This window comes from Brachypodium distachyon, chromosome 1, assembly GCF_000005505.3.
Source record: "Brachypodium distachyon strain Bd21 chromosome 1, Brachypodium_distachyon_v3.0, whole genome shotgun sequence".
Lineage (NCBI taxonomy): Eukaryota > Viridiplantae > Streptophyta > Magnoliopsida > Poales > Poaceae > Brachypodium > Brachypodium distachyon.
This window is the reverse complement of record NC_016131.3, coordinates 14,022,349-14,043,145: the sequence shown is the minus strand read 5'-3', so window position 1 is coordinate 14,043,145 and position 20,797 is coordinate 14,022,349. Positions and strand designations below refer to the sequence as shown.

Below are 20,797 nucleotides of genomic sequence, written 5' to 3'. Positions count from 1 at the left end.
GGGTGATTGATTAGGCTTAATAATCGGGGAGCTAAAGGCATCCGAAAACGGCAGCCACTTTCCCAGCCTAACCATCCGCATACGGCATTTTTTTTTCTCATCAGCGACCGGCTGAGAGTCGATCACAGCCGTCCAATCCGGCGCCGCGCCTTTCCGCCACCGAGTCCTCCAATTATTATTTACTAAAATTCGTTCTGCTTGCTGCCATCCAAACAAACATACCTGTCAAAATAAATCTTCCCGAGGGAACAAAATCGTGACTCCCGGTATCTCTTCTTTTTATTTGGCTTGATTGATATTCCAACACTGTTAATTCAATGTAATTCAATTGGCGATGTCGCATTCGCATCAGCTTTACTTTGTTTTCCGGATGTGGACACCTTGGGGAATTGGTTTTGTTTCTTTTTCTATACACATCGATCGCACTAGCATACATATCCGCAGAAGGGAGAGCTGAAAGAAGCATGTCATGTCATGTCCCCGGGACGATAATCTGCTTGTCCGATCTTATCGCTGTCCATCCAGCACTAAGTTGTTTTCATTTACATTTACACAACGGACGAAAGCAGCAGCCGGGAGAGATGGACCAAATTAAGGCACTGCAGCAAAACACCAGGCAGAAGCAGAGGGGCCAAGTAGCCAGAGTAAAGATTCAAACAAGCAAAAGATAGATGGAAAACATCTTCTGTATTGAGCTGCTGAATCTGTTGCCGGGAAGCAGCTATGGGCAATAAAAAGGGGACCGTGATCCACGGACAACGCTGACAGACGCCTCGCCCTACAGCTTGCTACCACTGGGCACTGGCACTCACACAGCAGCAGCAGCAGCAGCAGCACGAAGTAGTGCAGTGGTCCTTGAGCCCTTTTGCCAATTGACACCGCTACAACTGATCTGACCTGTTGCTAGTACGTGACGGCTGAATTATACATATACATACAGACATACATGCACCAGGTCACCAACACACTAGCTTTAGCTAGCTATACATGCACTATTCAACCGATCTGTCACTTCTGGTACTGGTCTTTGCAGCACAGCAAAGCAGAGCACTTGTAGAGTACGAGTGTATGTTGTTAACATTGTACTGTATGTATGCTTGTGGCTAAACACACTACACCTAATGCTACTACTCAACTACGTGCTGCGGTGCTGGTGGAGGAGCGGCTGTTGTTGAGGTGAGGAGCTCTGGTGTTACATCAAAGGAGGGTTGGTGGCTGGCTGGTTGTACTGGTGGTATAGTAGTGGTAATTAACTCAGTGTAACTAATGCATATATGGTAGTAGTAATAGTAGTAGTAGTAGGTTCCTAGTTTTATCTAATCATGTGTATTTTTAGAACACTGGTGCTCCTGTTATTTGTTTTGGGGTTCTCTTCCTCTCTTGTGGGGTTTAATGAGCTAGTATCATAACCTTGTGGGAAGAGATAAAAGAAAGAAAAAAGGGGGCTGAAACTAAACACTATGCTGCAACTTGTTCACTCTTTTTTCCTACATTGCTCTATTGTCTTTTTCTTTGCTGCTAGTATTTTCCTGCAAGGGGAAAGAGAGGGGAAGATAACGAACAAGAGAAGGTGAGACACAATCATTCTAACAGGGTCAAAAGCATATGATTTACTAAGGGAACATGGATGCTTGAGATGGACTTTGTAAAAAGGGAAGACGAGGTGCTTACTATGATTAGGCAGTAGTATTACTCCCTTCCATTCAGGCTACTTTACATCCCGATCGCGCCGTGATCGGAGGACAGCCTGCATCCATGCATATGATACTTTCAGCAAATCATGGTACCCCATAGATTCAGTTTTATACAATTTTGCAACGCTAAAGGCCGCAATGGGGGCCATACAGAGTGTGGCAAGCATACCTGGACATGGGAAAGAAGCAAGGTTTTGGTGAGGGTATGTCCAATGCAGGAGGCAGGAGATGGTTAGCACCGCTGCCACCGTTACGGATGCCGGCGTAGGATGCGTTGCAACCGGTCGAGGCGGCGGAGATCTCTGCCTCCGTGGGCGCGAATGGATCACGGGAGAAGGCGGCGGACTTGGTCGGCGACGCGAACGGGCTGTCCGGCAGGTTATGTTCCGCGCTGCAGATCAGCACAATGTGCTAAAAGATCAGTCTGGTGAAGTGTTTACTTCTAAGCACTGCTGGATGAAAGCAAAGTGTGATGAAAGGAACAAATGATGATTATTGCGATGATGATTTGTTTAGCCACAAATTCCACCTTTGGTCACTGTCAGTGTGAGGGCTGGTGGTGGAATCACCGGCGGATTCATCCTTATCAGCTCCGTTGACCGCCTTCTTGTGAGGAAAAAGGAAGCCGCAGCCATTGCCTTGCTCCCCTGTTCGCAAATGATCAGCATAGCAAAAAACATCAACAACACTGCATCTGTTTCTGACAAGCAGCAACACCGTGTTGTCCGAATCGTACCGGAATCAGGCGGGGACTCGACGGTAGGCGTGGCGCCGGTGGTGTGTGAGGGACTAAACGGATTGCCGATGGGAGTCGGCAGCGCCGCCGAGCGGGACTTGAGGTCCAGCAGCTGCAGCCCCATGAGGCGCCGGCTCTGGAGCTCAATTGCTTGCTGCAGCTCGGCCGCCTGCTGCTGCTCCTCCAGCTTCCTCCTCAGCAGCATCTCGTTAGCGCTGTTAGAGTGCTGCAGCATCCTCGACCCTGGAATCAAAACAAACACGGAATCTCAGCTCCCACTAACCATGCATGCACCCACTCAATCAATCAACACTAACAAGAAGAGGATTCTCTTGCAACAACGACGAGCAACAGAATGGCACAATGACGAACCGAGCGGGTGCAGATCGAAGGGGTCTCTGGCGTCCAGCCCGGTGGGCGACGTGCAGCTGGCGAAGTCCATTCTCTCTCCCTGCTGCTTCCTGCGAGGCAACAGAGAAGTAATTTGGTCATTGGGTTGCTGTTACTGGTGCCGGAAGCAAGAGGCAAACTGAGATCGCCGTGGCTTGGTTTGGGGCCTTGGGAGCAAGCTTGCCTGAACTTGTCGGGGACCTTGCCCTTCTCCTTGTACGGCTTGACGAGCACGCGGGCGTCGCAGATGAAGTGCGGGTTGCCCTTGGCCAGGATGAGCTTCACCGTCTCTGGGTAGACGAAGGTGACGAAGCCGAACATGCGCTTCTGCTGGTACGGGATGCGCACGTCGTGGACCGGGCCGTAGATGCTACAGGAAGAAGAGCACTGTTAATAATCTTGCTACCGGCCGGAGCTAGCGGCGAACATGGCCGGAGTTTGTTATTACTTGAAGTAGGTGGAGACGTCCTCCTCGCGGAAGGTGCTGTCGGCCGGGAAGGTGAGGTAAATCTGGCGCGACCCCGGGTTCATCATGCTGGCGAAGTCGCCGCGGTCCAGCCGGGCGCGGCCCATGAACTTGTGCGCCTCGTCGCCGCCCAGCATCAGCGCCGCTGCTGCCGCCGCAGCTGCCGCGGCCCTGGGTACCGGAGGAATAATCTGTTAGGTGCATGCCAGAAGCGAAACGAGAGCAGCAAGCTGAGAGCTCGAAGACATGGTGGTTAGTACCTCTGGCTCTCGTTCTGCTGCTGGTGCTGCTGGAGGAGCAAGCTGAGGCACTTGCTGGCGGCGGAGGGGGAGCCGGGGAGGGAGCCGGTGGGGGAGTAAGGGAAGCCGCCGGCCAGGCGCTGCGACTTGGAGCGCAGGAGGAAGTCATGGCACTGCTGCTCCACGGCGGCCTGGTCCATCTTGGCGCCGGCGAGGTCGTCGGAGAAGCCGCCGCCGCCGTGGACGAAGCGGCAGGCGCTCCCGTTCTTGCAGTAGCCGCGCGCGTAGTACATGCAGGGCTTCCACCCGAGCGCGTCCCCGCCGCCGCCGCCGCCGAAGCAGAGCTCGCTCACGGACGCGCTGCGGCGGTGCCCGTGGGCCCACCCGGCGCCGTAGGGGAAGACCCCGGCGTCTCCGCCGGGGCTTCGGCACTCGGAACCGCCGCCATCGAAGAGGGGAAGCTGCTGCTGCTGGCGGTCGCCGCCGCCGAGGAAGGCGAGCTGGTCCTGCAGGTGGAGCTCGTCGAGGACGAGCGAGTCCCCGCCCCCGCCGAAGAAGGGCTGGTGCTGCGGGCCCCCGCCGTTGGCCGGGCTCATCAGCTCCTCCCCCCCGCCCCCCATCTCCTCCCCCGCGCCATTGCTGACGACGCTGTTGCTCCGCGAGAACACGGGCGGCGGGGCCCACGAGGACGGCGACGAGACCGACAGCGGCGACGGCGCGGTCCCGCCGCCACCACCGCCCCCGAGGCCGCGCCCGGAGTTCTGCCGCGAGAGCATGAACGGCGACTGGTTCGCGGCGGTGGTCGGCGTCCCTGGCCCCGACGACGGGAGGTGGTGGTGGTGGTGGCCGAGCAGGCCGAGCTCGGTCCGGGCCTTGGCCATGACGGAATGGAGCAGCGCCTCGGGGCCGAAGGCGAGGCGGATCATCTCCTTCTCGCCGTGGTCCTGGATGAGCAGGTACCCCATGATCTTGGCCGCGTGGTCCGGGTCCAGCCCCTGGATCCGCGCGAACACCACCTTCGTCGCCTCGTACGCGTCCATCCCACGCTCTCTCCCTCTTCCTCGTCTCCGATCAAACTCCGGCGAGCACTCCACCAAACCCTAGCAACCTCACCGCCCTTCTTCCTCCTCTTCCCCGTCCTCGAATCTCTCCGTCGAACAAACAACCTAGAACCTAGAGAGTAATCTGGAGCCGGAAGCTAGTGGAACAAAGCTCCATTCGATCCCCAGAGCTCCTCCAGGGCGCAGATACCCCAGCAACAGCGGCAGCGAGCTAGACTAGGACACGAGAACGAGGGTGGAGCGCACCTTCCTTGCCATTCCCAATCTGCTGATGTCTATAAAGCTTCTTTACCGGGGCTGGTTTCCTGTTTGCTTTTCCGGGGAAGAGGGCGCCGGTGATTTGAAAATCTTCCTAGGGGTGTTTCTGGGAATTTGCCAGGGCTGGGTTTGTTTGTCCTCTAAGGTGTGTTTATTACTTATCTGTGATGTTTTGGTTTGTTTTTCTGGGCTCAGGGAGGGAGGTGGATAGATCCAGATCTCCGTGGCCCCCATGTATGTATGAAACTCCATCCGCCTGCGCTCTCTCGGTCTCTCCATTTTTTTTCATTTTTTTTTTCATGTGTGTCCTGCTCGTGTGTTCTATGGATACGATTGTGGAAGGAAAATGAATTTTGATACTCTCTGTCAAAAAAGATGTCTTAACTTTGACTAATTTTGAATGCATCTATACACTAAGTCATGTCTAGATACATTCAAAAATTGAAAAACTTGAAACATCCTTTGTTGAACGGAGGGAGTACATTCGGTTGATTCATTTATCCAGAACAATGTTAAACTCGTTCAACTCTGTGCATTAATTAGAGTCGACAATGAAATAACATGTCAAGCAAGTTATGGTTTTAACTTTAGACTTTGTGTTAAATTAGATGCAATAGAACATAAGATTGACATTAGTGCTTTTTAATATATTTCAATACATGTGCATCATTCGATGAATAGGTTGAGACTGTTCTCTCATTTTCGAAAAAAATGATGCAAATGGTTTGCCAGCTTACCTGATCATAGTCACAGGGTTGATCCTCTGTGAAAAGCTCCGGTTGTTCTTTCTCCACTTTCTATCTTCGCGACGTTCGAAATTAACCTGCACGACAATACTTTGTCGACACCCTAAGAACCCTTAGCTGGCTACTCTATATAGCTACGAGATATCACCGATCATCTCACTTGACAAAACTACGAGCTAGTTGATCGAAACCGTCTGCTCCAATGTCAAGCGTAGCCCACCCAAATCAAGAATCAAACCGAAACAAATCCAGAGTTTACTCATCTAAGATTAAACACCATGTCTAATTTCCCGCGTCTTCTTTTATGCCTCCACATGGCAAACACACGCGTCGTGTCTCTGCCGACTATTGTTTCTTAAGCATCATTAAGGTTGAAATACTCGACACGTGTAAAGGTGACAGCAAATACCAAACAGCGCCTCCTCGGATGTGGCACTGCCACAATCTATTTCAGATTAAAAAAAACTGGTCATCTACTCTAGCAAATGGACCTCTCGTCCAATTTGGCTGGTTTTCACATTGGTAATTCAAATTTTGAAATCCGTGAATTTCCTCCGGGTGGCCGTTATATACAGGGTGCTGTGCTGACAGACGGGGGGGGCAGGCCCACGCGTCGGCGCCCGCCAGTCACCGTCCGGTCCCTGCTTGTCCTTTCTCCCACTGCTCCTCGCTCCCGTTGCTGCGCCCTCAACCCGACATTTTATACTCCCTTTTGCATGGTCGGATACTCACCCTTTTCTTCCATTCGCCACTCTTCTTTTCTTTTCTTTTCTTTTCTGTTTATTACAGCTTCCTTATCGTTTATCTCGGCGGTTATTTAGTCCAGGCACTACTTAACTTTAGCTAGTAGCCATGCAGCACACTGGTGATTCGCCACACGAATGAACGAGTAGTTTTCTTTTCTTTTCTTTTCTTCCGGCAGATGAAAGATGAAACTGACGGAAAACAACATGCAACAACACGCACAGGCTCGCCCCGGGCGCGATCCCCGTCAGCTCGCGTCTTTCTCGCTTTCGCTTTCCCTTCTTCCTGCCCCTGCTGTGGCTGTGTCCACAGGCCACAGATCAACGGGAAGAAAATAATGAAAAGATGCCATTACAACTGTAGTTAAAATAAGTCTACTCGTGAGCAAAAAAGAAGAAAGAAAGACAGGGGATAGATATCCATAGTTTCCACGTCACTTTCTCTCAGGGACCCGCCCGTTTTGTTTCCTTGTTGTTGGGGCTCCTGCCGCGTCAGCAGCCGTAAGATCGGATTTGATTATTTATACTGGATCGCGTGAGATTCACAGAAGATATTGAGACAGAGAGAGCTCGCATAAGTATGATTGCAATGGAAGAACATTGTTGGAGAGGGGAGAAAGAGCCGTAGTTTCATTTCATTTCACCGAGTACAAGCTCACTCTGAAATCAGAAGAGAATCCCCCACGGAGACGACGGGGCCAATTAGCCAAAGGCTTACCGTGTTGTTTAAAGGCGACAGAAACAAAGAGTTTGATCCATGCCGAAAGATCTCGGGCGGAGGAGAAGACGAGGGGCTTTTGGCTCACATCTTTTCACAGCAGGGGCCCTTTGGCTTGCACGCGCGCTGGGGTGCCCTTTGCCTTTCTGTTGCCCCGGGACACACGACGCAATACATACAACACTCTATCCGTCGTCGTAGGATAAAACACCGTACCGGCAGGCCATTCTCTTTTGGTCGAATCCCATCAGATGAAAGTTGTTTGCTCGCTCTCTAACTGCTTGTGGCTGTGTACAACGATTTCCTGTTAAATTTAAGCCGAATCCCATCAAAACTGTAATAAAATTGAGTTTTACTCTAGTATTACAGTACGATCGACGGATGGAGTGTACTGCAGCCGCTACGATGGAGCGGTACGAAAAGGACACCCCAAAAGCTGCTCCCATGTCAGAGCCTCACATGGAGGCAGCAGGTGGTGTGATTTTTAGCGTACGTCCGGATCCACTGCGCCCTCTCTCCCCGTGTACACGGCCTTGTGGCTGCACACACTATTGCACAGCCACAGGCACTGCAAAATGTGTTCTAGGGAGATAAGATGACATGTCATTTTCTGATACCGACCAGCGAATTTTCTGTGAAAAGAGCCCCGAATCCCCTCTAATTGCCCTCTGTCGGAATTTGGAAACTTCACTTCGAGCTTATTTGGAACGTATAATACGAGTACTCTTCGACAACTATCTGATTGGAGTGTGTCCGGAATTCCGAAAGGCTCCCCCCGCTCGTGTTCCGACAGCTGAAGACTGCATTAAAGAGTCTGGATTCCGTGGAAGAAAGGTTGCTGTATTATCGATTGTCCGATTTTATATTGTTGTTTTGGGTCTTTGATGGTTCGGTTTTGGAGCAAACACAAGGGAACAAATTAATGGGAGCCATGCCTCGTTCCTTGAAGCTGAACATCTCAGAGCTTATTTTTAGTGAAGCTAGGTAGAGCATGTTCAGGGAGGATGAGTAGCAATCTTGTTGCGCGGTCACGGCCTTGGTCGGCACCAAGCCAGCATGGGACCATTTTCCATCGAAATTAATTAGGTTTCTACTCAGGTTTCAAAAATATTGCTTACCACTTTTTCTAACTATTAATTATAGTCCGATCATATTTATAGAAAATTCTACCGGCACTTACAACTCTAAATTAGTTTTATTAAATCGTCATAATATGCATCTTCCTATTATATTCCGAATTTTATTATTCATGCTTTAAGACTGCTGTTGTTCTCTTGCTCCTAGTTAAATTCACCAGATTTTGCCAACAATTCTGAAGAAAGTTGTCGAGTTAGTAGGTCGTAATATGACATCGAAGTCCATGGCAAACATATTAACTGCTACATATCGGAGCATGGTTGATAGATATACCACAGATACTATTCTGAGGAAACTAATTCAGGCACGACAATGATCTCTGTCTCCTCTACAGTACATATATAAACCAGAAGCCCGTCCATCCCAAAAGAGTGGTTCAAACAAATCCAGCACTAGATAGATCCATTTTTAATCCATATTTATGCTTAATTTATCCCCCTCACCGCGGGGTCCAATATGTTTAATTAGGCGGTGGTCGGGCCCACCGGAACCTGTCAGTGTCTAGCTACACTAATTAATTTGAGCTTGATTGCGACGACTCTCCTAGTTACACCGCGTACTGTACTTAATTGCAATCTAGCCATGATTAATCCTAGCTAGCTTAACTTATTACATCAATAATGATCGACGCATGCAAATACTATAAACTCCTGTTTAATTGGAATGCACCTATCTCCTACTACCACTAGCTAATCAGGGCGTGTTAACAAGTAATTCATCTTTAGCATATGCAAGTGCTGATCATTGGTTGAGAAGACCTTACTTAGGTCGATTGATTAGGCGCACAAGTGCAAGTGCTGGTTTGGTCACGTCACTGTCTGACGGATCGACAGCGACTTGGCGCGTACGTACTGTACTGTTTCACTCTACTATAGTTGCTCAGTTTAGTTGATTGCAAGAGAATCCAATTCTGCCGTGTGGTTAGTTAAGTTTGATGTCCATCTCCATCTCTCTCCACCTTTTCTGCCTAATAAGCAATGGAAACCAGGCAAAATTTTGGATGGTTTTGGTAGCTTTAGTTTTCCATGCATGCATGGACTCTACATATAAATATAGCTCAGAGCTGCTCGATATAGCATGTTGCATGCCATGCATCATGGCACGTAAAGCTAATTAAGCTAGCTAGGCAATTACACATGCAAACCTTGACCAAAACATGCCAAGTCTTTCATATTTGCCATCTTGCATGCAACTGATGTGATCATGCATACATGTAAAAGCATCGGTCAGATTAATCTAGAACTAATTAAGAAGAGAGCAACCGCAAGCAAGATCACATCGAGAGTCTCTAGTACGAGTAGTACCAGTACGTATTCTTGTTGACATGAGCTGAAGTCAAGCAAATGTATGTACGTACGGCTGAGATGTTATTAGGTCCCGGGCTCATTAAGTTGGCGGTCGCCCAGCGTGAGGCATCGTGGTTAACTACCCATTTAATATTTATCACTGCATCCATAATAATACTGGTAGTGCAAACTTGTGCAGGTAGGCATGTGTTCGGCTCAGTAATTGGAGGCAAGATGAGCTCGTAAAAGACCATCTTGCCCGCGGCTTTAAACCCATCGATCAACACCACACGTACGTAGCTTTAATCAAGTGCTTAATTGGAGACAACAGTTAATAATAAACTACCCAAGAACAATGTACGATTTGTCAAATAAAAAGCCAGCCGGCTATATTGTACTCACCTGCATCTGCGTGCATACATAATATAGCTCGATCGTCGGCGCACGTACGGCTCTCTTGTCATGCTTTGGTTTGACAAAACCGAAAACATTCTGTGCAGATGAATTAATTGACATTAATTATTACCAAGTTATGACAGACATGGGTACATATGTTATGAGTATATATGTTGCTTGCCAACCAAATTAATCATGAGCAGTCGATCTGGAGTGAACTAGAAGTTTTATACTATATGCATGCATATACAAAGATCAGGTTTAATCAGATGTGACAGTGACCTGAAATTCCTGATCAGTAGCTACATGGCTGCTGTCCCCACATATTTTGATATTTAGCCGAAAGATTTATAAGATATGCGTAGGCGCCGCTGCTAGTGACTTTACGAGACGAAATTCAAACACCTAGCTAAGCTGGCCATAGTGGGTTTTATGCATCCATTTGTCCACACATAGCAGCTGATATCTTGTCAATTTTGTCAGCATTCAAGATATACAGTACACATGATCCTAATTAAACTATTTTGAGGGACCTCGTGGTCAAGCTTAACCATTTGGTTTCCAGTTTGCACTATTTTGCCGTGATGTGCGCATCAATCATTAAAGACTATGCTACTACTAGGTAGCCAAGAGCCTTAGTGTAGGAAAATTGATGTAGACAGCTAAATACAAGGTAGCTAAACCTGTACGGAAGTTCCGTCCGTTATTTGGTCTGGAGAAAGATTAATTTGCCTTAGGACGATAGATATAAGAGGGGCAAATAAAAAATATCTGCTTTTGAAGGGGACATATTGAAAATAACTACCAGTATTGTTTTATTTTACTAATTTGGTATTAAAATATTTTAAATAAAAAGAGACTGGACTCTTCTTCTTGACAGAACCATTAGCAAACAACAAATGGATTAATTGGTAATTGTGAACCCTGAAGAAAGCCATTCTATTTTCCCACCGCACAAAAGAGAAGAACGACATGGACTTCTTCGATCCCCGTTCAGAGACGGGAATTCCCCTCAATTCACCCAGAACTTCATTTTTCTATGAACTTTGCGTGGATTTCGTTCATGTATTTCAAACATGCTTTCAGATCCTCATTTTTTCCTTTTCAAATCCCTATATTTCTAGTCGATCGCACGGGCATATATTCCTCGTCGCCAACGATAAAATAAATAACAAACTAACAAAACAAAATAAAATTCAGTTCTTGAAACCAAAAGGAGAACCATTTTCGTAGCGTCGCACAGTTTGGTCCCAGCAGCTCCGGCATTGACAAGATGGGTTTTTTCGTCCCTTGTGGAGACAAACAATGTCTCGCTTCAGAAGTGCCGCGCTGGGAGGCGAAATCTTCGATGGGCACACGTACATGCACGCACCAACCAAGCTAATAAGCTAGCACTTACACGTGAAAGGAATGGAGTCGAATGCCTTGTGTGTCTTCAACCAAACTACAGCATGTGGCCTAGAGCCAGCGGCCTGGTTGCATTGCACGACGAGACATGGTGGAATTCTAGCGTCGTTCTCGGCTTTACTACTACACCACGTCAAAACCCCGGAAATTAAGCCGGGGAAGGGTGTCCTCAGGACAAAAGGGGGGATCGATCGGGCTAAAAGAAAACTTGTCCGAAAGGGAGGGGTCCCTTGGGCTCGGGAGGGATAGGTAGTGTAGTCACAGGCAGGAGGAGCACGAGCAGGTCCCAGTGCAGTGCGGTTGCTATAGGAGGCGATGATGATTCAGCACCATGTGCCCGGTGTCAGCGGCTGTCCTTGCACAGTCAGACGCCAATCATCAAACCCAAAGTTAAATGCAACGTTGGGTTGGTTGGTTCGACACTGGATGGATGGATGCCGGGGTGTCAACAGCAACACACAGACGAGAGGTGGTTGTATTCACTGGTTGACCGTTAGCCAGTGAGAATCTATCTCCATGGGAGTAGCAGCATGTTCATCTCCCGTGAAGCCGGATTTTGAGCGGAAAATAGAGAGATTGGAGGCTGTTGTTGTTGGAGTAGGAGGAGTAGATGTTTTGGGGTTCCAGAGAGATTGAATCAATCAGCCGGTACGCAAGTACGTACGGGCACCGGGCACCGGCAGTTGCCTGCTGCCAACTTGGCTAGGGCCACTGTCTGCAAATACCAGACATTAAAAGGTGCACATCGACCTCACCGGGCTCGCTGGGACTGTATCAATGGGGTGTGGGGGCTGGCTGATTTTGCGTGGATGCACTCATTAATCGGCGGCCCGGGATTCCGACCGGAGATTAGCCACGGCTGTTTGGTTGCTAGCCTAGTCTAGCGTAATCGAAGCCCTTGCTCTTGATTCCCGCCTTCGATTTGATGGTGTCTCTCCGGAGGTACGTGACGGGTAACCATGTCCGTAACAGTGTCCTTGGTAACCCCCCTGTTGCGGCGACAGAGATGCTACTAGTACTAATTGTAAGTGCTCCATAAACTTGCTCAAGGATCCTTCCCTTCTCCATCGCCATCGGCACAAGTTATTCCTCGGCCGGTCTGGTCACAACCCCTTGTTTTTCTTTCTCTTTTGAGAGGGAAGAACTTAAGACCTGTCAGAGTCTTGTGCACGCACTCGACCGCGAGAAATGAGAAGCAAAACACAATCAGGCAAGCAGAGGGAGAGGGGAGATATTTTACGTTGCACCCTATACGGTTTTGAGGTGATGGGAGACTGCTAGTACTATGCTCTATGGCTATGCGCCTATGCTATTGCTACCCCTTGCATGTGCAGCTCTGAGGCCGCGCTACGGTCCAAGTTAAGTAGGGCAATGGCGACAGAGGTAGGCTGGCTATGCTAATTGCTAGGCACACACCACAGGCGAGAGAGGCAATCGAATTGGGAATCGACAATGTCCAGTGCAGTGAAGTGTCCTGATTGACAGTACCACGGCCCGGCCGGTCGGCACCCAGCGGCTTGTGTACACGAACCCGTGAAGGCCTGAAGCGGGAACAGTGGATGGATCGAACCGGACATGGTGCGCTGCCCGCCTGCCCCCGTTGCCATGGGATTAATGGATCCTTGTTAGTTTCAATCCAAACCAAACATCTCTGGTCAAGGTTTCATCTGCACTCTGGAGTCTGGACTCGAGCGAGGAGGCCCAACAGATCCATACGTTGTTAGCAGTGGATGGGTCGGGTAGGGTCGGGACGGGCCAGAGACTCTCAGGGTCACTGGGCAAAACAGCAGTAGATGGGGGCAAAATAATGCCGCTAACCCTCTTCTGCTAACCCTAAGCCAGGCCCGGCACCCCCCATGTGGGCGTACGAATTGGACTCTTGCTCGCCGGAGGACACAGCCGAAATTTCAGGGAAGTGACCACTGCTGCACTGTGGACTGTGGAGTGGAGATCGATCATCTCCACATGCCTCCTTGTAAGCAGTGAAAACAATTTGAGGGAACCGTAAATCAGACCATCTTAAGGAAGCTGTTGATGACCATGCTGATGAGTGATGACAGACAAGTCAAATTGTAGACAAGAAATTGAGCTGATGTTTGGGATAAGGTGTTTTCTTTTTCTACTTCCATGAGAATACACTAACAAATATTTTTTATTACTGCCAAAATCTAATCGACTTGACAGGTTTGTTTGTCACCAGAAAGCGAAAGGGCGGGCAGCAAGTAAGCGCGGTTAAAAGCTTCAGAAGGGGTAAGAAACACACCTGATTAACGCAGAGAGGTTGTAGCCACGGACGCTTTCAGTTTCAGGTAGCAGATGCGAACGTGCTTCGTTGGATCTGTATATATAATTTTTAAATGATTAGTTCTGGCCTCCTCCCCGTTCAAACGACAAGTCGAGTCTAACTGCATAAACTAATCTGACCCCCCCCCCCCCCCCCCTGTTTTGAATAGAATCATCAGATCATATGGTCCCATCTGTTTAATAATTCCCCTTGTCTTGAAGTAACTATCTACTCAGTGTTATAATATTATCAAGGCCATATTAAAACAAGGCAGGAAATGAAAGAGAAAAGGATCGACAATGTTTACATCTTATGGATATATAAGAAAAACTACTCCCTTCGTCCCATATTAAGTGACGAAATATTACATGTATCTAGACGCTTTTTGGGTATAAATATATACATATTTGGACAAATGTAAGTCACTTAATATGGGACGTAGGGAGTATCATGTGTTCAAATTGCAAGTGTTTTATTTTAAGCATGACAATAAAAGGCAAAAGCACATATGGCACATACACACCACTGGAAGACTGACAGTACCGAAAAGCAGTTCATCAATCATAGAAACGAAACAGCAATTTGGTGCCTATGCGATGGATATAATAGGTTAGTATATCACTGCACTTACTTTTGCATACCTTGGCTCCATAATTCCTTTTTTTGGATGACTGGCTCCATAATTCCATGCTGCCATTCATTTTGGGCATGATAAGCCTTATCTCAGATTTGTTGTGTGCTGGCTAAACTTGCAGCAAGTTGAGATCTAGTGACAGTGATGAAGGTTTCATGTCTGTTAGAATGTCTCCGTGTCACTACCTAAAAGCCAGCAGTTAATACTAGCATCATACAAGTACTAGTACCTGCTCCAAATGTAAAAGACCATGACAACAGCTATGCAGTAGTAGTTCTGTATTTGAACAACCTTTTTGACAATCTTTTTCACAGGTAGTCGGTAAATAAAAATAAGTTCAGTCAAAGAGGGAGTAATGTAAAGGCACTCATTCTTGATCTGTTTAGAAACAAACTTCTGGCAACTTCAGCAACTCAACCAAGCAGCATGAGAATAAAGCAAGAGATATGATGGCCTTAAGATCAATCGGTATCTTTCTATTTTTCTGTGTCCTGTCTTTGCTTTCTCCCAGGGCAGTGTAATCTTATTTAAGGGATCATGATTCAAGAAAAGGAAGGGGTATCAAAAATATATCTATCTCCAATGAGTGGGTCTGCCATTCTTGGAATTAAACAATTATACAAGGCAGAAAGCTTGTTTTATCACCATCAACTGATCAAGCTCAAAGATTTATATATATATATATGAAAAGTGGAGCTGTGTGGATTATGGAGTGCTAGTGTGCTAATAGCTTCTCAGATATTTTTCCTCTAGATTAGTTGACTCAGTCTTCAAAGAAATAGTTCAGGCTTCAGGACTTTAACTCACCGGCATGCAGCTTCAGAACTTCTGTTTCATTCTTGGATTCTATGTCTCCAGCTCACTATCCAAGGCCCTGACAAAAGGACTACCTGGGCCAGGTCAAGCAGGCCCATGATAGTTGCAAAGATTTGACCTGAAAATAGCAAGGCACAAACAATTGTGTTAACAATAGATATCCTGTTGGCAAACAGCAGCCTATGGGCCTGGCAGATACCCAAAGTAAAGCTTACCTATCATTAGATTGTGCTTGTCTGCTTGGTCATCATCTGCATAGGTTATAACAAGGGAGAATAACAAGATGCAGCTACCTACATTTATGTACCCTTCTGCTTGCTTCATAATCAAGTTTTCAAGGAAGTTAAGACGTTCCAGCTCAAGAAAAAAAGGAACTTAAGAAGTTCTCCCTCAAAAGAAAAGGTAGTCTAGTACTGTGTTGCATTGTAGGCATGAATTGATGAAAGATGTAAGAAAAACAGTTTCAAGATAGGCAGCATGCCCCAGATATCATATTCTGTCCCTATTCTGGATACTGTGGTATGCATAATTTGCTGAATATTGCTTTATGTCGCGACCAAATCACGCTCGTCCAATCACAAAGAGCTATATGTAGTAACTAGCAAGTTTGACGAGTAACTGCTTCTTCAATCATGTTCATGCTAGGAACCACACAAAGAAACCAGAATGACATAATAGGACAGAAACGCCAGATGTAACAAGCACTGAAGATCCTGAAGGACATATTTGGTTTCAAATTCAGTAACAAGAATGGTAATAGTTAGTCACCTTCTGCCAGGATAAAATTTAAAAAGAACAATTTCACAGAGTGTTTCAAGAATTAGCCCATACTGAAGCCAATACAACCATGCGGTGCAAAATTATAGACCACAGCGAGGTGCTAGCATGACGGCACTTTCAGGAACTATATCCAAATCCCCGCTATCTGAACTTGAAGTATTGAAATAGTCTTAAAAGCCACATAGACATACCGAGATGCAAGACTATTCACAAGTGCCGCTAACAGCAAGTTTTCTGGCATACAACAGGTCTTTTAGACAGTATGTCAAAGATATCATATTCGGACCCTTTTGCTGAATATTGCTTTACGTCCGGACCGAATCACGCTCCTCCAATCACAAAGAGCTCTAAGTAGGAACTAGCAAGTTCAACAAATAACTGCCTATTCAATCATGTTAATAGTTGGAGGTTGGAACCACACAAAAAGACCATAATGACATAATGGAACAGAAACTCCAGACATAATGGCGCATGGTAACAGATGTAGAGCAAGCAAGCACTGTGAAGATCCTGAAGAACAGATTAGGTTTGAAATTCAGTAACCTAGTTAGTCACCTTCAGCCACGATAAAACCCAAAAAGAGCTAGTGCATATTGAAGCTATACAAGCATGCGGTGCAAAATTATAGACCGCAAGAAGGTGTTAGCATGAAGGCACCTTCTTGATATTTTTCAAATTTGAATATATCCAGACCCCCTATCTGCACTTGAAGTAGTAAAATAGTCTTACAAACCACATAAACATACCGAGATGCAAGACTATTCACAAGTGTTGCTAACTGTAAATCTTTCTGGCATACAACAGGTCTTATGTAAGAAAGAATGTATAAATATCATGATCATATAACACAAAACAAAAATCAGTGTAACTGTATAAATAAATGCTACTAGGGTCAGCAATGCAGTCACTTATCTTGCATTGTGCATACCCAGAATATGTCTGATACATAATATCTTGCTAAAAGAGATTCTTACTTACACTTGGCCACATAAATTAAATTAAAATGTCCATACAAGTGATCCTGAAGTGAAATTACAACACTATAGACTACAGTATATGTCGAGTGTTATCCAAAGGGCCAGAATGAGCCATTCGGATAGTTGCAATCATCACCCTGCAGGTTAAACAAGGTAAACCGTATTGTTACAAAAATGAGATTTAACTATAAAGAAATATGCAGACGCTATACTATTTTCAGTTGGAAATCTAGAAAATCTTGACAAGGTACATCAAATCACATAACTTGCAAATGTACTCCATTAAGATCGTATGAACTGAGTTAACCTGAACTGTCATGTAAAAAGAACACAAATTCCACTGAAGAAAAAACTAGCACATAAATATAAGGGATAGGAACATATGATGGCATATTCAATTGTACATGGAGCCATATGTCACAGAAAAAAGAGAGTATTCAATAACGGTCATAATAGTTTTTTAATAATCATGGATACCCTTATGCTCACCGATCTAGTGATTTGTGAGGTATCTTCAGAAAATATGTTCCAGTTACTCTGAAAATTTTGCTGCAAGGAGACATACTCATCACTGTAAGACTGCTCGTAAACTTCTACTGGTTTAGGATAGGAAGAACACGGAAATAAGCTTGCCATATCTCCATATTCACCAGAATCTAAAGCATGCTGCAAGTCAAAGCAAGAAAAGATATATTAGCTACACTCCAATCAACCAGGCAACTGTAGCATCTCAACTGTGATAAAAGTACAGCTTACATTGTCATATTTAGGAGCCACCTCTTCTGTGCAGGCCTGATAGTATCCCAAATTCCTCGACCAGGAAGGCTGATAAGGTTCAAGTGGAACGTCGGGTACATATACATAGGGCTGTATCTCACATGAAGGTGTCGATGTCTCCAAGTTATCAGTATTTGTTTGATCGGTATATGCTGAGAAATTCTAGACCGGGATCAAAATATCAGCTAGTTAGCAATTACGAGAATATTGGCAAACATATTATATTTTTCAGTGACACAGACGAACTCAGTCTAAATAGGCAAATGCAAGCAAATAACATCAGTAGCTAACAAACCTCATGGTACTCCAACTTGTGAGAATAAACTGTTTCCGGAGGTTCAACCTCAATATGCAGTGGCTGTTCACTGAAGTGTTGATTGTAACAATAAATTGGCTGAGCTGAAATAGTGTTCTCTGCACCATAACTGGATAAAACCTCCTGTTTTTGAAATGGGCATGGGGTTTAGACGTGAAGATAGAAAGCAGAATAGGTCTGGTGCAAGTAATGAATTAAATCATGGATTAAATTGCCTAATTTAGTTACTGAAATATCTGAACATACAAAAAAAATATCCTTAATTCGCTTGCATTTTTCTTTTCTAATGTTACTCTTTTAATAGGTCAAATATGTCAATTGATAAGATTAGTCAATTAGGCAGGGTGAATATATGTGTAGATGGTATAGTTAGACAACACTCACGTGCTGATGGCTAACCCATTCAGTGGCAGATTAAACAAACACTAGAATTGACCTGCACAGCTAAATTGTTGAAACAATTACACATAACTGATAATTGAGCTAAGTGCACAGGCTGGAGACTGGTCACTGGTCAGCTAAATACTTAGAACACTGAGAAGTGAGAAATACCTGATACTGAGATTCCTGCTCTTTGTAAACATCCTGGTAGCTCTGATTAGGAAACCAGGAAGATTCATCCGAAATGCCATGAACACTGTAAGACTGTTGGTATGATGTATCATAGGTAGGCTGGGCATACGCATATGCATCCACATTTGCACTACCGTACCAGGATAGCGTAGGAGGTTCATCCGAAAGACCATGATCACTGTAAGACTGTCCATATGACGTATCATAGGTAGGCTGCGCAGTCGCGTACGTATCCTCTTTCGCATCATCGTACTCCCAGGATGACTGCTGTCTCCAAGCACAAGACAAACACAAAGCAGTCAGCAATGACGAAGAAACACAATCACTGAAATGAAAACAGTATGTTACCAAAACCGAAACTGAAATCATGACAACCCAGAACGATGCAGCCATTGCTATAATTGATTCCTCACATTGCTCTGATCCGGCGGCAGGGCCTCACCGGGTTCATGCCACTGCACGTGCCCGGTCACCGGCGGCGGCACCTCGACGACGACGGCGTCCTCGACCGCGCCCTTCTTGTTGGCGTAGACGGGGACGCCGTGGCAGTCGACCCCGATCCGGCGCTCCCCGTAGCCGTCGGCGTGGCCGAAGAGGTAGTCCAGCCCGCGCATGCACTGCCTCCAGTAGTCCCGCGGCACGCACCGGGAGGAGCGACAACATCGCGGCCCCGTCGGCGGCGGCAGGTAGGGCCAGCCGCGGAACACCTCCGGCGTCGCGTAGTAGGTCGGGCCCCACCGCGGCGCGTCCCCGTAGTCGTGCGGCTTGGGCCAGTGGTAATAAGGCTCCGCTGGCACCGGCGCCGGGGTTGGGGTTGGAATTGGGGTTGGGCTCGGGGGCGGCTTCCTCGCCGGCGGGTCCTGCGGAATCGGGCTCCGAGGCATGGAGGGAGCAGGAGCAGGCGCGGGGACCGGCGGCGCGGGGACATTGGCGGGGGCGGAGATGGGTTGATAGCAGGTGGAGGGGGAGGGCGGGAGAGGCGCGCCGTAGGTGGCGGAGATGTCGTAGCCGCCGCCGTAGGGGTGCGGGTTGTAGTCGAAGAACTCGTCGTCGTCCACCTGCCCGTCGTCGTCGAAGGGGGACGCCATGGGGCGGTGGTGGTGGAGCTAGCGAGCGGTGGTTCGGGTTGGAGGAGAAGTGGGAGTGGGAGTGGGAGTAGGGTGGGAGCGCATGTGCGTGCGAGGGGGGCGGCTGGTGGCGGGTTGACATCGGGTGATGGGATGGCGACTCCGGTGACGGAGGCGGCGTGGTTTGGAAGCGAGCGACTGTAGAATGGGGCAGCCCGGCAGTTGGGGAGGAGGATGCCGCCGCTGCATTATGCGCACCCAGACCGAGGGCGTGCAATCGAAGTAGGCAAAAAGCGGCAGCATCTTTCGCTCTAGCATCTCTCTCTCGTTTTTTATTTATTTTGGCGGTTGGCACGCCAGGGCCAGGCCAACGGGTGTGCCTATCTTGGGCCGTGGTGAGTTGGGCTGCGTCAGGTTCCAAGAGCTTTTCGGCCTGGGGCCACTCGGAGTACCGCACAATTTGTTTTTTAAGTGATCCGTAACACCTTTTGGGCACCCATCGTTTGGGACTAAAATTGTTGATTTTATTTTAAATTTTAGAAACTAACTTGTTTGGTTGGCACGGAATTGACTACATGAATTTAATTTGTAATTTCATGAAATCACAATACTACTAACCTCAATTCCTTCCTACAAGCCATCATTTCTCTGAAATTGTCTTCAACTCTACAAATCCATGTGGTAGACAAACATGATTTTTGAATCTGGAATTCAAATTCAACCAAATGAAATCCTACCAAAAATTAGATTTCATTTCCTTTGGACCAAATGAAATGAAATGAGGGGTGCTAAATGAGCTCTAAGAGTAATCCATTCCCCTGTAATCTGTAATCCACTCTTTGCTGGTTCGAACTTCGAACCGCGATAAAGATACTCCAAACCGTAGAGAATAGAAAGTGTAGCGTGATGTAATCCACTCTTTGCTGGTTCGAACTTCGAACCGCGATAAAGATACTCCAAACCGTAGAGAATAGAAAGTGTAGCGTGACAAGTCAAACGGGCACCAAAAAAAATACTGAACGAGAAGGTAGAGTAGTACTCCCTCCGATCCGAAAAGCTTGACGCAACGGCCGGAGGGAGGGAGTGAGTTTTTGTCAAGTGGCTGCGTCAACAAATTCGAATCAGAGGGAGTATCGTGATCACTTTCATCCAAAGCGTAAGATGATAAGATCGTTTATTTTGTTCAGTGTGAACTTTGTGTTAGGACTCCTAAAATTTAAAGGGTTTTTATATAAATTTTGACTGTCAAATCTGAATGGTCAAGATTTACGTGGCTGCTAACCGATGGGCTCGATC

At 46.9% G+C, this 20,797-nt stretch overlaps 2 protein-coding genes and 1 long non-coding RNA gene across 7 annotated transcripts; 1 reads left to right on the top strand and 2 right to left on the bottom strand.

The window, feature by feature from the left end:
- Nucleotides 1-470: 470 nt before the first annotated feature.
- Nucleotides 471-5,038, bottom strand: LOC100826004 (zinc finger CCCH domain-containing protein 53). Of its 3 annotated transcripts, XM_003562391.4 has the most exons (9): nucleotides 3,547-5,016; nucleotides 3,269-3,457; nucleotides 3,005-3,190; nucleotides 2,803-2,891; nucleotides 2,431-2,673; nucleotides 2,224-2,341; nucleotides 1,864-2,085; nucleotides 1,672-1,747; nucleotides 471-1,529 (listed from the first exon to the last, which is right to left on the bottom strand). In XM_003562391.4, exons 1-8 carry the CDS (start codon nucleotides 4,563-4,565, stop codon nucleotides 1,714-1,716), a joined length of 2,100 nt encoding a protein of 699 aa, XP_003562439.1. In that variant the 5' UTR covers nucleotides 4,566-5,016; the 3' UTR covers nucleotides 471-1,529; nucleotides 1,672-1,713. The 3 variants fall into 3 exon arrangements, with proteins under 3 accessions (XP_003562439.1, XP_014752797.1, XP_024311979.1); XM_014897311.2 differs by lacking the exon at nucleotides 471-1,529 and having other exon boundaries at nucleotides 1,671-1,747; nucleotides 3,547-5,021; XM_024456211.1 differs by lacking the exons at nucleotides 471-1,529; nucleotides 1,672-1,747 and having other exon boundaries at nucleotides 2,001-2,143; nucleotides 3,547-5,038.
- Nucleotides 5,039-11,348: 6,310 nt separating this feature from the next.
- On the top strand, nucleotides 11,349-15,559 carry LOC112269454. Its single transcript, XR_002961304.1, has 2 exons — nucleotides 11,349-13,527; nucleotides 14,510-15,559. It is a non-coding gene; the product is annotated as an uncharacterized LOC112269454 (long non-coding RNA).
- A 1,044-nt stretch (nucleotides 15,560-16,603) lies between these two features.
- Nucleotides 16,604-19,773, bottom strand: LOC100825692. 3 transcript variants are annotated; one of them, XM_024456213.1, is made up of 6 exons: nucleotides 18,848-19,773; nucleotides 18,414-18,701; nucleotides 17,841-17,984; nucleotides 17,525-17,707; nucleotides 17,246-17,434; nucleotides 16,604-16,905 (listed from the first exon to the last, which is right to left on the bottom strand). In XM_024456213.1, the coding sequence occupies exons 1-6, from the start codon at nucleotides 19,520-19,522 to the stop codon at nucleotides 16,858-16,860; spliced, it is 1,527 nt and encodes a 508-aa protein (XP_024311981.1). In that variant the 5' UTR covers nucleotides 19,523-19,773; the 3' UTR covers nucleotides 16,604-16,857. The 3 variants fall into 3 exon arrangements, with proteins under 3 accessions (XP_024311981.1, XP_024311982.1, XP_010233812.1); XM_024456214.1 differs by having other exon boundaries at nucleotides 18,414-18,698; XM_010235510.3 differs by having other exon boundaries at nucleotides 17,258-17,434; nucleotides 18,848-19,768.
- Nucleotides 19,774-20,797: the final 1,024 nt, after the last annotated feature.